At 42.0% G+C, this 14,355-nt stretch overlaps 1 protein-coding gene across 1 annotated transcript; it reads right to left on the minus strand.

The window, feature by feature from the left end:
* Positions 1–6,732: 6,732 nt before the first annotated feature.
* Positions 6,733–9,056, minus strand: LOC117950569 (Krueppel-like factor 2). The gene is made up of 3 exons (XM_034881713.1): positions 8,588–9,056; positions 7,201–8,212; positions 6,733–6,974 (listed from the first exon to the last, which is right to left on the minus strand). Exons 1-3 carry the CDS (start codon positions 8,663–8,665, stop codon positions 6,799–6,801), a joined length of 1,266 nt encoding a protein of 421 aa, XP_034737604.1. The 5' UTR covers positions 8,666–9,056; the 3' UTR covers positions 6,733–6,798.
* Positions 9,057–14,355: the final 5,299 nt, after the last annotated feature.

The raw sequence follows: 14,355 nt of genomic DNA on the forward strand, positions 1-14,355 counted from the left end.
GTGTTGCAACGTGTAACCAAGTAAGGACCTTGCAGATGGAGGTTCACATTAAAACACTGGCCCCTTGATGTGTGTGTGTGTGTGTGTGTGTGTTAAAATGTACAGTATCAAGAAGAACCAGAACTGGCAGCAATTGGTCTGATAGCAATTTGAATCCTCACAGAAACCAGTTTGGTTACTGAGCTTAAATTGATATTCTTATTGTCCTTTACTTTGTTTCCTGTAGATCACAAACACCAACACAAGCAACAACTGCAACTCAACATATAGTTCTTTTAACCAGTCAAATTGTGGGAGGTCAACCCCCACCCAAGCCTCCCCCAACCCCGTTTCAATGCCAAAACCATCTTTTTTTTAAACTAAGCAAAGAACAATACTTCAAACCAAACATACTTTAGTAAAAGTAAAACTACAGATTTTAAAAACTACGTCAAAAGTAAAAATACACAAAAACTACTCAATCACAGTGACGTGCGTGATTGTAATTAGTTACTTTGCACCTCTGATACAACAGAAGAAATGAAAGAAATACTCATTTAACAACAACAACAAAAATCTCTATCTTCGGTCACACGGTGCATAAGTAAGTGGGTTAGCTGGGACAGAAACCATGCCTCCCCTCCTCCATCCTTTCCCTTCCCTCTGTCTGCGTTGCCTCTCCCTCCTTCACTCCTTCCTCATCCAAATACCCTCCCAACCCTTCTCCCTAACCTCCTCAAGGAGAAAGAAATGAGCAGACGAAATGGAAAACTGTAGGAGAGGTCCAAATCCAACTTTTAAATTGAGAAAATTGCTGTTTCAGTAGAAGTGCTACGAGGCGTTCAGAGAACGGATTCTAGCAGGTGTTTCCTGCTGTTCACAGTGGTGCTGCTATCCCAGTAGATGGCATCCTCTTCCCAGAAATAAAAGTCCCACTTTTCCCACAGACAGTGCTGTTCCATGTGTTCGTGGGAATCCAATCACAATCAGATAAGATGGTTCAAAACATCTGATAAAGTTCCCCTCTTTCACTAAATTTCCCCAGAAAACTGTTTTTACTAACTTCAACAAATATTTCCTCATTTACTGTTCTGGTAAAGAGTCAGCCGTCATGATACAGTGAGCTCTGTTTAAATTCAATTCAATTTATTTTATAGTATCCAATCATAACAAGAGTTATCTCAAGACATTTTACAGATAGAGTAGATCTAGACCGCGCTCTATAGTTTACAAGGACCCAACAATTCCTATAATTTTCCCAAGAGCTAGCATTTAGTGTGACATTGGAGAGGAAAAACTCTTTTTAGGAAGAAAGCTCAGACAGACCCAGGGTCTTGTTAGGTGGTGTCTGAAGGTGCCGGTTAGAGGTGTAATGAATAGTGTCAATAAGAATAAATAAAGAGATACATAATAAAAAAAAATTACAATAAAAGATCATGAAACAGTGACTAGAAATAGTAGTTGTAGTAGTTCATGGCATAGCAGGGCAAGGCGCTGCGTTACAGGGCACAGCGGAGCATAGCAGGACGTAGCAGGACGTAGCAGGGCACTGCAGAGCGTAGCAGGACGTAGCAGGGCACTGCAGAGCGTAGCAGGGTGTAACAGGGCATGGCAGTGTGTGTAGCAGGACCACGGTGACAGCTGCAACCATAATTTTGGTGCCACCCTGATCCAAGGAAACATGCTGGGGGAATGACTGGATGCACACAAATGGAAAGATAGAGGAGAGAGGAGCTCAGTGTGTCAAAGGAAGTCCCCCGGCAGTCTTAAACTATAACAGCATAATTAAGAGAGACAGGTTAAGGAGAGGAGCCTGGTCGGGCTAGAACTCTCCCAATTGGATTTTAGTCTCCCAATTGTAAAATAACCATCAAAGGATACCATCATAATATGTGATTAACCAAAGGAAGATCAGGTTGAACCGTAAAAAGCCAACTACCACAGAGTTAGTTTCAAATGCAAATTTTGAGTGCCTAAATCTTCCGTGGCCTTTTGCCCTCACTGACAAAAACACTCTCATGAGAAACACTGTTAATCTCGGCCTCTCTGGTATGAGTTTTTTCCACACAGTTATGGTTTTATGAGTGTGTTATGTTAGAGTTGGAGAAAAATATGCTGTTAAACACCCTGGAGGGGAGTTCCTCTGAGATAATGTGTTGCACAAGAGCTTGTGAGTATGTTTACAGCTGCTTGCTTACTGAAAATATTGGATAGTGAGGGGGAAGGGTGAATTAGTCAATGAATAGGTCTTCTTGCATCAGAATTGTTAAGAATTTTACATGTTGGAGTTTTATCCCTCGTGGTTTTAGAATTGAGGAGGAGGGGCTACGGTGTGGCCCTCACTGGATGTGTGTGTGGAGCAGTCAATGTGCGATAAGGGCAAACAAATTAAAGCCCCTCAACCTGTTGTTTCAATTAAGTGAAATCAAGTGGAACGCAGTGAGGGAGCGGGCCGGGCCCTTTCAACGTCCAATGATGTCATGTCATAGAGGAGGGGGGGAGGTCAGCTGTGTTAATTATCTCCTGCACATATAAAGCAACAGACACAGGCCGAGATACAGTACATGAGAGATTCTGTTGATCTCCATTGAAACAGAAATGTCATAGACAGAAATCTCAAAATGTGGACAAATACACCTGAACTATCTACATGGATGGATACAATTAAAGGTACATTGAAATTCTAGCTGTCTAGGCCTGGGGTCGCCAAACTTTTCACATGAAGGACCCCCATAACTTGCAGTTAGACCACGGACCCCCATTTGATTTTGTCCCAGGGTCCCCCCCTCTGATATGAGTTTTACGTTCAGATGTTTTTTGTTATTTTGAAAGATTCTTTTTGAACATTTTTGAACAATCGTAGAAAGGAAAGTGGCTAGAGAGAGGGGAACACATGCAGCAAACGGCCACAGGTCGAATCCTGGGCCACTGTTGTGAGGACTAAGCCTCAGGAAATGGGGCGCACACCATACCAGGTGAGCTACCAAGGCGCCCCTAATTTGAGATGTTTTATGGCAGAAAGGGTATGAAACCCATGACCAAAATAGTCATACATTCTGTCATTGTGTTACTTATGGATGGAATTATAGTAAAAATAAATGACTATATACAATGACTATACACTTTCCCTACAAATTTAGCTTGACATATTTGGTATCTACTTTGGGATCTCTACTAGGATTTAAAACAAAGCTTGGGCAGACAACAGGAGATCAGACCAGAGTGCACGAGTGTCTCTAGGAGCAGTCACACACACACGTAATTCCTACACACACTGCTGCATATGTGAGAGAACTCAGAAACCAACATGTAAACTATCTGAGCCTCTTACATTGGAGATTCCCACGCTCTGGCCTCTTGTACAGCTGAAAAAAAGTGAAATGAGAATGTTTGATTTTTCACTTGAGTAAATGTACTAATGATAGAGGTGGGGGGTTCCTCTTTTCTCATGCGGGCACAGGGCCATGCTGGAGATGGCACCGATATGCGTGACCTTTTACAACTAAAAATAGACACAGGGCCTCTGACGGCTGCAGCAGTGCAAGTGTGAAACTGAGTGGAGGTGAAGAGTTTCATGACCAACTATCATCAGCGTGCATGTTAGTCAACCCAGATTTACTTCATGCTTCTCGTAAAATGTACTGTTAAAGAATCATTCAAGTTTATTACAATTTGGGTCTTATTTCCTAATATCTGGAGGTGTTCCAAGTACCATTTTTTCCTTCCTGATTCCGCTTTGTAAACACGAACGAATACAACAGAGAATGGACGCTATTGAACTTGGTTTTAATATCTAGTTTGGCAGTCAATCATAACAGAAAAACAACATAAATTAACTACTTTAAAGTACATTTTCTTAGAGGATAAACCATGTGGTGTTAGATTGGTGCAAAGTCTTGCATGCTCACCGATACCGGTACCATTTTAGGCTGTTTAAGGATGCATTTCCGATACTGGTGTCAGTATCGGAACAAATCTAATCATTTCTTTAAGTTTTAGATGTTTGCAATAGACAGGTTCTTTTTAAGACACACTCACAATATATTTCTGTGGCTTTGTCAAAATCCTCCGACATAATGGACAAAGTCAGCTTATGCGATTTGATAAAGTCTACGCTACCGTGGGATACTGTGACTAGAGAGGCAACGTGTAGCACAGGTACTCGTCATCAATGCTTCTGGAACTGGTTGGCATTGTTTGCCTTTATTTGAAAGGACAGCTTAGTCCTGAAAGGGGAGAGAAAGGGGAAGGGGGGGTTACTAGTATATAGGTGCGCTACACAGGTGCCCTGTAATGGACAGTTTGGATAATAATTTACTTATTCTGTGTTTTCTCACTTTTTTGCCATGATTTCACTATTATTATTATTACAACCAATAGGAATAATGGCCAAAACAGTGTTTTCTTCCTGTCCTGAGTGACAACATTTGAAATGGAAGTAAAAGCTCTGCTTTGATCAAACTCTTTCTATCTTTCCCCTTGATCCCCTCCGTCATGCTCTAGTATACAGTCATTTTCATACATACGATTTCCATATTGCGGCTCTCTGTCACCGACTCCTGATGTAACACGATAGTAATTCAACCCACAGCCCTTATCGACGTTATCTTTGTCATCTAAACATCTGCTTTCTAGGAGAAATGATGTGTGATATCTGTGATATCTTTTACCCACTCTTCATCCTCATGAGTAGCCCCAGAAACACGTCCTTCAAGCAGATTTTTCACCTCATTCCCGCTGCTCCCAGTGGGTCTTTTTAGTTTATTCGAGACAGGGCTTCTCTTTCTTTTCACCTCGCTATCCCCTCCCACTTATTGTGGTTCGCCTGTGTGCCCCGGTGCAGCCTCCATCTATATCCAGCCTCTGTAATTATGTCAGTGTAATGTTTGTATTTATAGGCAGCTGCCACAGTGCTCTGGCAGCCACTCTGTCCCAGCTGGGAAGCTGATGCTGCGAGGCGGGGCGCTCGGAGCTCCGGCCGGGAATCGAACCAGCTTCTGAAGATGGCTCACCCGGCGCTAGACCTCTAAAATTTAGAGGTAGAAGGGAAATGGTTCGGGCCTTCAGGAGTAAAACAGTAACATCCTGAATGTCTTGGCCATCATTTGTATGTATTTATTTAATTTAAACCTTGATATACACACCCCAACATTTACCCTTATTTGGAATTTAGATGAAAAATTGACCTTAACCTCTGAACAAGGCTGGTAAGGTTTCACATACAAAGTCATGTTTTATTCAGGCTTTGTTCACATATTTGCCCTTTCCTGTGATTTACAGCATGAATTTGCTTCCACAGGCATGTGCAAATCTAAAAGGAAATAATGTTTTTGTTGATCTGGATTTAACTGTTAAGTACATGCGACCTGACAAAAGCTTGTAAGTACACATAGCTTTGTATCAGTGCGGTGGTACACAACCCTTTGGCTTGTTACTCTTCACAGTAAAGCAGCCCCCTGTTACAGATTGCATATGTCATGTTTTCCCTTTTGAATTAGTTTCATTATAATGTAGTTTTTAGTCTTTAAAAGTAATTCAGAAGAAAAGAACAAAGGTTTTGAGTTATGTAAAAACAACTAAATCCATTGTTTTGTTGAGAATGTGGTTAACCATGAACTTGGTCTGTGTGTGTGTGTGTGTGTGTATTTGTGCGTGCATGCATGCATGCATGTGTGTGTGATGATTATGATCACATCAGACCACGTTTTATAAACTTTTTGGCAATCACACACAGGACTCAAAAATCCTCTTCATTTAGTTTAATATGTACATTAAAATAAACTATTTACATTATATAAAAAGAGATTCAATTTACAAGGCAGTACATTCCTTCAAGACACATACAAACAAATCTTTTTGGTCAAAGACTGTGTAGCCCTTTGTCAATCAGGCGGTGTTGAGATGGCGTGCACTTTTGTGAGACTTGCGACTGTAAGAACCTGACTTTAAATGCTAGACAACAGACTCACATTCATGACATCCTATTCAAGCCTTCAGGGAGGACAGAAGAAATGGCAGTTTTAGAACAAAACATTGTCTCAAAGCTTATATCACGTGCTGTTTACACTAGCAAAATAACACACAGAATAAAACTTTGATTGTCTTTTAGCCAGTGGAGAATATGGCACTCGTAAGATGTGTAATAACATGTTATTTAAGACACTAATGGTGAAATACAACAACAAAAAAATTGCTCTTCAAAGGATTGTCCTCTTCCAAGTGCTTCAGTGGCATGTGCCTGACATGTTGAGTGGAATGTTACTTTAATTTGTTGTCTATATAAACAGCATTCCATACAAAAAGTAGTACCAGCTACATAGTTAACAAACAAAAAAGAAAAAAAAAGTTTTGGTCCGAACAGAATGATCTGTTTCTGTCTATCTGGCTGCATTTCCCTATTAGTTTTGTGGTTTTGTTTGTCTCAAAAATAACATTTAAATAAATCTTTTCACAAAATAGAACTCAAGGGCGTAACATTTCCATGCCCCTTATTGCCCCAATGAAAAATCACTATAACATTCCTATAATATACCTATAGGTCTTACAGTGTAGTCAATAGTGGCCTCATCATACTGTATGGCACTTTATGCTGTCATGCCATCACTATAGTTGATACTCCTATAGTTGATACTCCTATAGCTGATACTCCTATAGTTGATACTCCTATAGCTGATACTCCTATAGCTGATACTCCTATAGGATATTGCGTCTATATATCTGACAGCATCCTTCTATGTCTGATCATAACAGTTCTTTTTATGGCTTGATGCGGTGCATAGAAGTCCTTGTCTGCGCCACGGTTTTTTTTTGGTCTTTTCCTCACATGTGCCTCTTCATGTGCAGGGCGAGATGGTCGGACCGGGAGAAGGCCCGTTCACACAGGTGACACTGGAACGGCCGGTGACCGGTGTGCTTCCGGAAGTGACGCGTGAGCTCATCGGAACGAGCGAACTTCCATCCGCAACCCTCCCAGCTGCAGTGGTATGGTTTCTCTCCTATAAACACAACAAATCAACAGCCATGAGTGACGTCACAGTTTGAAGGCAAGGTAATGACGGGTTGGAAAAATAGCATTCAATACACACAAAAATGGCTGTTATTGGCATTTTTGATGAATAAAATGGTTTTAAAAACACAATAAATAAAGGTTGCTGATTAGAAAAAAAGGTTGGATAATTGGCTTAAAGCGTCATTTCATTCAACATGCGGCTTCTTCTGTACCTGTGTGCGTCCTGAGATGCGCCTTCAGGTGGGAGCTCTTGGTGTAGGTCTTCCCACAGCCGGCGAAAGTGCACGTGTGGGTCGCAGTCCGTTTTCTCGGCCAGGACCGGCGACCCCTCTTCGGCTTTGTATCCATCATTTCCAGCGGGGAGGACGGCGGGGTGAGCAGGACCCGCTGTCCGGCCGCCGGCTGCTGCATGCCCATGGCTGCGTCCTCCCCGAACATACCGGGGAACTGGTGGTGGTGGTGGTGGTGGTGCGCCACGGGGAACGGGAGCTGCATGCCCGTGTGCGGGTGTGGGAATCCCGCGGAGGCGCAGCGGTGGTGGGGGTGGAAGCTCTGTGGGAATGTCAGCGAGGTGGCGGTGCACATCTGGGTCTGGGGGCACTCGGAGCTCACCAGGTCGCCTGGGCTGAGAGGGGGCGTCATACTGCCCACCGCTGCCTGCGGGGAGTTGGCCAGCCGCGGCTGCTCCTCGTACGACATCATGCACGAAACGCTCCCCTCGTGCTTGACTTTGGTGCAGCTCTGAGGCACCAGACCCATCACAGGTCCGTACGTGTCCATTGAAGCGGGCTCCACTTTAATGTTCGGATGCTCGGGGTATAAATCCTGAGTGGTCTGGAAAGGCGTGGAGCTGATGAGGAATCTCCCCTGGATGCTGGGGCCTTCCCCGGGGAGGAAGCTGGTGTCCACGTCGGAGCGAAGGAGCTCCGCCATCAGGCTGTTGTAGACGGGAGGAGGACTGTTCATGTCTGGGACAGATGTGTAATTGGCCGGCTGCTGGGCCATCCCGGTGTGCTGCTGCTGCTGGTGATACACGGACACCCCGGACTCCTGGAGCCGGTAGGACTCTACCCCGGAACCTGCAGTCGTCGCACTGTCAGACACGCTGGTGTTAGAGAGAATAAACTCAAGATCCAAGAACTTATCCAGGTCCTCTTCGTCTTTTCTGCCGAGGAAGCTGCTGTCCATGTTAAGCGCGACGCCGCTCGTGTAGCCCTTCCACCTCTGGAGCGAGGGGGAGACAGAGCAGAATTAGTTCAAAATGAACAATTTATGGGGTTTTCACATTACTTTCACATCATTTATTACAATTATTCACTACTATAAAATAGTTCAAAAACAAAAGTGCACTGTGAGAGGGTGAATAGCCCACTACCAAGGCGGGATAAAAAACGTACTCAAATACATATTGCAATGCCAATATCTTAGCAAAATTCAAAAGTTTTAAAATCTTTTTTAAAGACTAGCAAACACCGTGTTTCTGTTCTTATACGACAGGGTGACACAAGCAAATAAATGCATTAAATGATGTGCTTAAATCAAAACGTCTGTCACGAACATTTTTCAAAACAAGTGTAAATATATAACAGCGCAACTTACATCTTCCCAACATTTCTCCTTTTGGTTGGCAAATGTAGAGATTGATGGTAAAATGGTCCCACTCAAGGCCATTTCCATGCGTTATTTAAAAAAAAAAAAGTAGAAAAAACTTCCTTCAAATACACTTTTTCTGTTTTCAAGGAATTCACCAGAGTCCGCGGAGTCTCCAGAATATTATCTAGAGAACTTGTTGCTTCTTCTGCGGTCCGATGAGTTGCTGCTCTTCACTCATGTGCATCTGTGTGTCTGGAAGGAGCAGATATTCTTATAAATATTGTTCGAAGAGCAAATCAGACCAATGCGAGGCTGGGGGAAGGAAGCGCGTCCAGGATGGGGGCGCTGCGTACCGGACAGCCCCCTAAATTTAGCCTAGGTATAAAAAGTCCGAGTTTTTCCTACGACTCAGAGACAAAAGAGGTGGTGAGAGAGTCAGAGGAGGACTGATGCGGAATGCTCTCTCTGCTCCGCTGCGGGCAGCTACTTAACCTTACAGTGAAGGACACGCCCTCCGCCAAAGCTGGCCAACAACTGGCAGAGAGAAAGAGAGAGAAAGAGAGAGAGAGAGCGCGCACCACTGAAATATTTCTAAGCAATTAACACGTTGTTGAAAAACAGCAACGAAACCGATACTAAAAGGGCACGCAGACTTCCCTCAAAGAGCAATGGGGGAGGCCACAGGTGCCCTGCGTATTACGCATTTGGATATGGTGCGCTTTTACGCACACATGCATTATTTATGACTCATCCTGTTCTAAAACAGTTAGCTCCATGTCTGTTTGTTTACAATCCGGCTGGGTAGGGCACATGACAACTAAAGATCTCGTTGGTAAGTAAAAAACGGGGATCCTTAAATGTAAATACTCTTTCTGTGTCTCTCAGTGTGAGGGATTTTGTTTCTATCAGAACATGAGCGGGCAGAGAGAGCCTGAGCCCAGATCATAGTTGACTCGGATCAGACAGTTTCCTACCCTCAAACTCTCAAAACTGGTCCGTTCCTCCCCGACTGTCATGCCTGGCATTTTCTGCTGCAGGCTTCAGCCACTAGGCGCCAGCTACACCACGGCTTTTCTCCCTCTGCTTCACCATGCTGTAACGCATCATTGAGGTGATAAGTAGGCGGCTACTGGCATAGGACTTAGTATCATGTCCTCCACCATTCTTCATTCATTAACATAATCTTCAAGCATGGCAGTATGGCACTTGTGAACAGAAAAGTTGCTGGTTCCAATCTGAAAGTGAATGGCAGCCACTCTCCTTTCTCAACAACTGTTACTATGCCCATGTCCAATGAAGAGACTGTGGCCAAAAATATTAACCCTATCGGAGTGTTGCTTAAACAGCTGACAAAACTGCCTTCTTGCAATTTGATACATAAAAAGTAAATCACAGTTCACATCCTTTACTTAATTAAAAGTTGCAACATAATATATATCTATTACATAATGAAAATATTACATTAGTAAAAGCATTATCAGCAAAATCTACCTAAAGTATATAAATCAAAAGTATTTTTGCAGAACAGGCCCGCATGTGTTCACTATTTTATTATTATAAGAGATGCATTATCATTATATTATTAAGCAGCATTATGTACTGATTTTCTCTCCCATGACTCAATTAACACACACACATGCAATAATAATGTAACTTTGCAATACATTTGACTATTTATGCTCTTTACTTATATTTCTATATTTGTTTCTTTATCTTTAGAGTTTCTTGTACTTTTTTCCTCTTGTCCCTTGCTGCTGCAACAGTGCGAGTTTCCCTATTGTGGGATTAGGAAGGGATTTTGAATCTTTAAATTTGATTTAAGCAGCTGGAGGCCTCTGGGATAAAATGAGCAGTGGGCCCTTAAGGTAAACAAAACAACTGCTGGGTCAATTGTGTAAGCAGCTCATAACCACCGCCAATTATATTTCTTGTTAGGTGGCGACCTCCCGTGGCAGTAGTAATTATCATGAGACCAAATATGGAATTGGGTTATTGAGCAGCAAATTCTGCGTAAAGCTCAATTTATGGTTCTGCGTTGAATCTACGAGGTAGGTACTGACGTAGTTACGCTTAGATACGGACAGCCTGACGTGCACCTCCCCAGAAATGTAACTACACATTGTGGTGACACAACACGCAACAACTGTGATTTGTCTGCTTGGCTGGGCTTGGTGGCTTTGCATTTCCCCCTAGCTACTCATTTCCGTGTTCTCCTTCTCCAGAATCAACAGGAATGGAAGGGTGTACTTTTTCTTCTACTATTTTACAACCATGGTCAGAAAGCCAAGGGAAGACACTTTTTTTCTCCGTCTCCACCTCTGGAGTTGGTTCTTGCTCCAAAGCTAATCCCTGTCACTCTCTTACACACTCTACCACACACTCCTCACACTTACACACATACCGGCTCCGTTTTTCTTTTAAAGCAATCTTCTAGAATGAGGCAGACGTATGAATTCTCACATTGGAGAAGGCTACTTAAGTAGGCCGCTTATGTCTAGGTGGGGGAGGGTGTATATCTACAGACACAGCACCCTTTCTTAGCTCGGCTTTTCTTCTCTTCTGTCTAATTCATCTACAATCCCATCATAGGCTGGCCCAGACCAGCTCTTAATTACGCTGCGGGGGACTTCTCATGACACACTGAGCTACCCTCTCCTTCTCTCTCTTTCCATCTACGTGCATTCATGACTGATTAATGCTTCTTACTTACTGAGTCCCGGGGAGATTTATGCCTTCCTTGGATTGTGGTGGCACCTAAATTGTGTTTCTAGGGTTGCGTGGTCCTACTTGACGCCCTGGTACGCCCTTCAATGCTACTACAATTATTTCTACTCATAGTTTTATTATCATTATTGTTTCTATAATTGCCACTTTTCATCAAACCAACTGCTATAATCATTATGAATCATATTTCTGCATATCTGTACATCTGCATCAGTGTCTCTGTGTCCCAACTGGCAAATGGCCGCCCACCAAGCGCCTGGTTCTGCCTTAGGTTTCTGTACGTTCATCCTGCCACTTCAACCAAATGCTTACTCTCGGTGGTAATTGTTGGGTCTTTATAAATTACAGAGTGTGGTCTAGACCTGTACTCTATCTGTAAAGTGTCCTGAAATGCCAGAAAGAACTTCTGTTTTGCTTTGCGTAGAGACTACGTAGGCCTACTACTATCGATCAGCCTCAAGGAGGCAGGTAAGGGTTGTGATAGGTTGTTATTTATGCATGCAAAAGTTAAAATGCAGTAAAACATTCAGAGGGAGCGTATAGTGCAGAGTCAGCATGAAGTGGACACTAGGTTGCAGAAATAGATCAGAACGTGTAAGCTAGTAAAAGTGTCTCACAAATAAGGAGTTGTGTCGAAGGTAACTGTTATAGATCAACTGACCTATGCAGAACAAGAAGACTATGAGAAACACAGTTATTCGGATGTTCATTGGTAACTCTTGTTTTGACATCCGTGTGTATACAGAGGCGGCTCACTGTGTCATGAAAGTTTGTTCACTGTTTGAATAAAGCTGCAAATGATCTAAAATCTTTGGACTATTGATCTTTAAAGTCTTCATCATCATCTCCTGATTTCAACCCTTTATCAGGTGGAGGATGGGGCAAACAAACTCAAGACTTCACCTATAGGGGACAAAGTTAAAAAGACAATTGTTATTTTGAAATTCCACAAGTTTTACCTATAAGTTTTATGAGACGCAATAACATTGGTTTTGGTAAACTTTGAAAATGGACCTGTAATGTTTAGGTAGGAGGTTGTGTTGGACAAACAATGAGTCCCTGAAGGTTTGCCTCCGAACCCTACCTTACCCAGTTGGTGATCAAGCTCTGCCAGTGTTTGAAGGAAGGGACATTACTGATGCACATTAGAACAAAAACACAGTTGCAACTGTTTCTTCAGTGTGTGAACAGCTTTGCCAAATCCTTTGGTGGCTCACGAAGAAAAAACAGATAAATGTCAAAGATTTCTAATACCAATCTGCCGGCAAGACACTGAACCCTGAGTTGCCCCCGGTGCTGCGCAATGTGTGTGTGAATGTGTGTGAATGTTTATCTGATGAGCAGGTGGCACCTTGTACGGCTTCCCCGGGCACAGTGTATGAATTTGTGTGATTGGTGAATGTTTCCTGTAGATGTAAAAGCGCTTTGAGCAGTTGTTAAGACTGGAAAAGCGCTATATAAATACAGCACTTTTACATTTACATTCTGTTCACCTATACTTAGAACCTTAGAACATCTTCTGAACCCTCCTGGTGTCTTTGGGTCAAATTTTTTTTTCCCAAACAAATTTTCCCAAAAATTAACTTGGACGGTTCCCAACAACGCTCCTCACAAGTTATATAAAAATCTCAACTCATTTAATTGAATTGGGTGTTTTTTGTCAATACTATAGCATTTGGAGAAAAAACTATTTATAAATGAACTTAAAAAAAAGTGTAAAAAAGAGGGGGGAAAAGTGACTAAAATGTGAACAAATGTCAAATAAAGTGACAAAAATGTGAAAAGATGTCTAAAAAAGTAACAGAAATGTGAAAAAGGGACAAATGTAAAAAAAAAAAAGCTTTCAAGATTTGGGGAAAAAGCCACACAAATTTCAAAAGGCTCAGAAAAAGTCTACAAACATTGAAAAAGTGACAAAATCATTGGGGGGAAGTCGCAAAAGGGTTGAAAAAGACAACCATAACCTTGTTAAAGGGTGAAATTTGAAATTTGGACTCAGAAAAACAAAAACGTCCAGGTCAGCGGGAAGACAACACAAGGGTTAATATTTGGATAATATTATTATGTCAGTTGGCAGCAGACAAAAAGAAAGAACATGGGGTGTGTCATATAACATTCTGTACTTTTTTAATGTGTTGAGCTTTGGTGAACACAGATTTTAAATGCTAATTAAAGGCTGACTGTCCTGAGGCCTGGCAGCCTTAGGTGATTTGGTGGCATTCCTTTGTAATTAGTCAGAGCGTACGTGAAGCAATTTACACAGCACGTGGAGATGTGCAGCCTGTACTCTTCCAACCGATCAACTCTGATAGAGCTATTAGCATGGATGAAGTGTAAGTCACTGAACACACCTTTATTCATTTTAAAGTGCAAATTCACCGAAATACTGGACATCTCAGTTTTCTACAGGGTATTTTCAGTAGAAAGTCATCTCTATTAAAAGAACTGAGTATGGTCACAGTATGGTCTGTGATTTTATTCTTAGAGCCACAAACAAAATTCCATTTAGCTACACCTTACAAATAAAAACACATGGATTTCTCACTTATAACAGGTGAAAAGTTCCCATACAGAAATGTAGTTTTTAGGGCACTTCAACTTATAGGACCCCCACTGGGGATGGAGGAAGAAACTTTAGAGGTAGACATCTCCAAATCTGACCAATTTAAACCAAAACTATTCATTCAAACCTTTATTTAACCAGGATAAAAAACTCCTTGAGATTAAAAATCTCTTTTACAAGAGTGTCCTGGCAAGTGACAGCAGCACGTTTCAAATAGACAGACAATTACATGTAAATACATAAACATACTTTCACTCATATTCAGACAACAGTATCATCATAAAAACCCTGGGTCCCTAATCAATTTATACTATATAGCTCAACAGTGACCCCCCACTTTTTTGACAGCTTTGTGATTTTACACATTCAACATCTCCATTGACGTTTTAGAAAAATGTTTATATTAAGAGTGTTAAGCCTTGGACCAAGCCAACAAAATGAATTGTGACCATAAAACATTTGATTGTGCTCCAAAGAACATTTTGAA

Source organism: Etheostoma cragini, chromosome 9, assembly GCF_013103735.1.
Source record: "Etheostoma cragini isolate CJK2018 chromosome 9, CSU_Ecrag_1.0, whole genome shotgun sequence".
Lineage (NCBI taxonomy): Eukaryota > Metazoa > Chordata > Actinopteri > Perciformes > Percidae > Etheostoma > Etheostoma cragini.

Excerpts from the sequence above, each read along its gene's own strand:
- LOC117950569 (XM_034881713.1), bottom strand. The coding sequence starts at position 8,665 with ATGGAAATGGCCTTGAGTGGGACCATTTTACCATCAATCTCTACATTT. Across the intron at positions 8,213-8,587 it reads AGGAGAAATGTTGGGAAGAT|AGGTGGAAGGGCTACACGAG; the intron begins GTAAGTTGCGCT and ends CCCTCGCTCCAG. Across the intron at positions 6,975-7,200 it reads GCATCTCAGGACGCACACAG|GAGAGAAACCATACCACTGC; the intron begins GTACAGAAGAAG and ends TTGTGTTTATAG.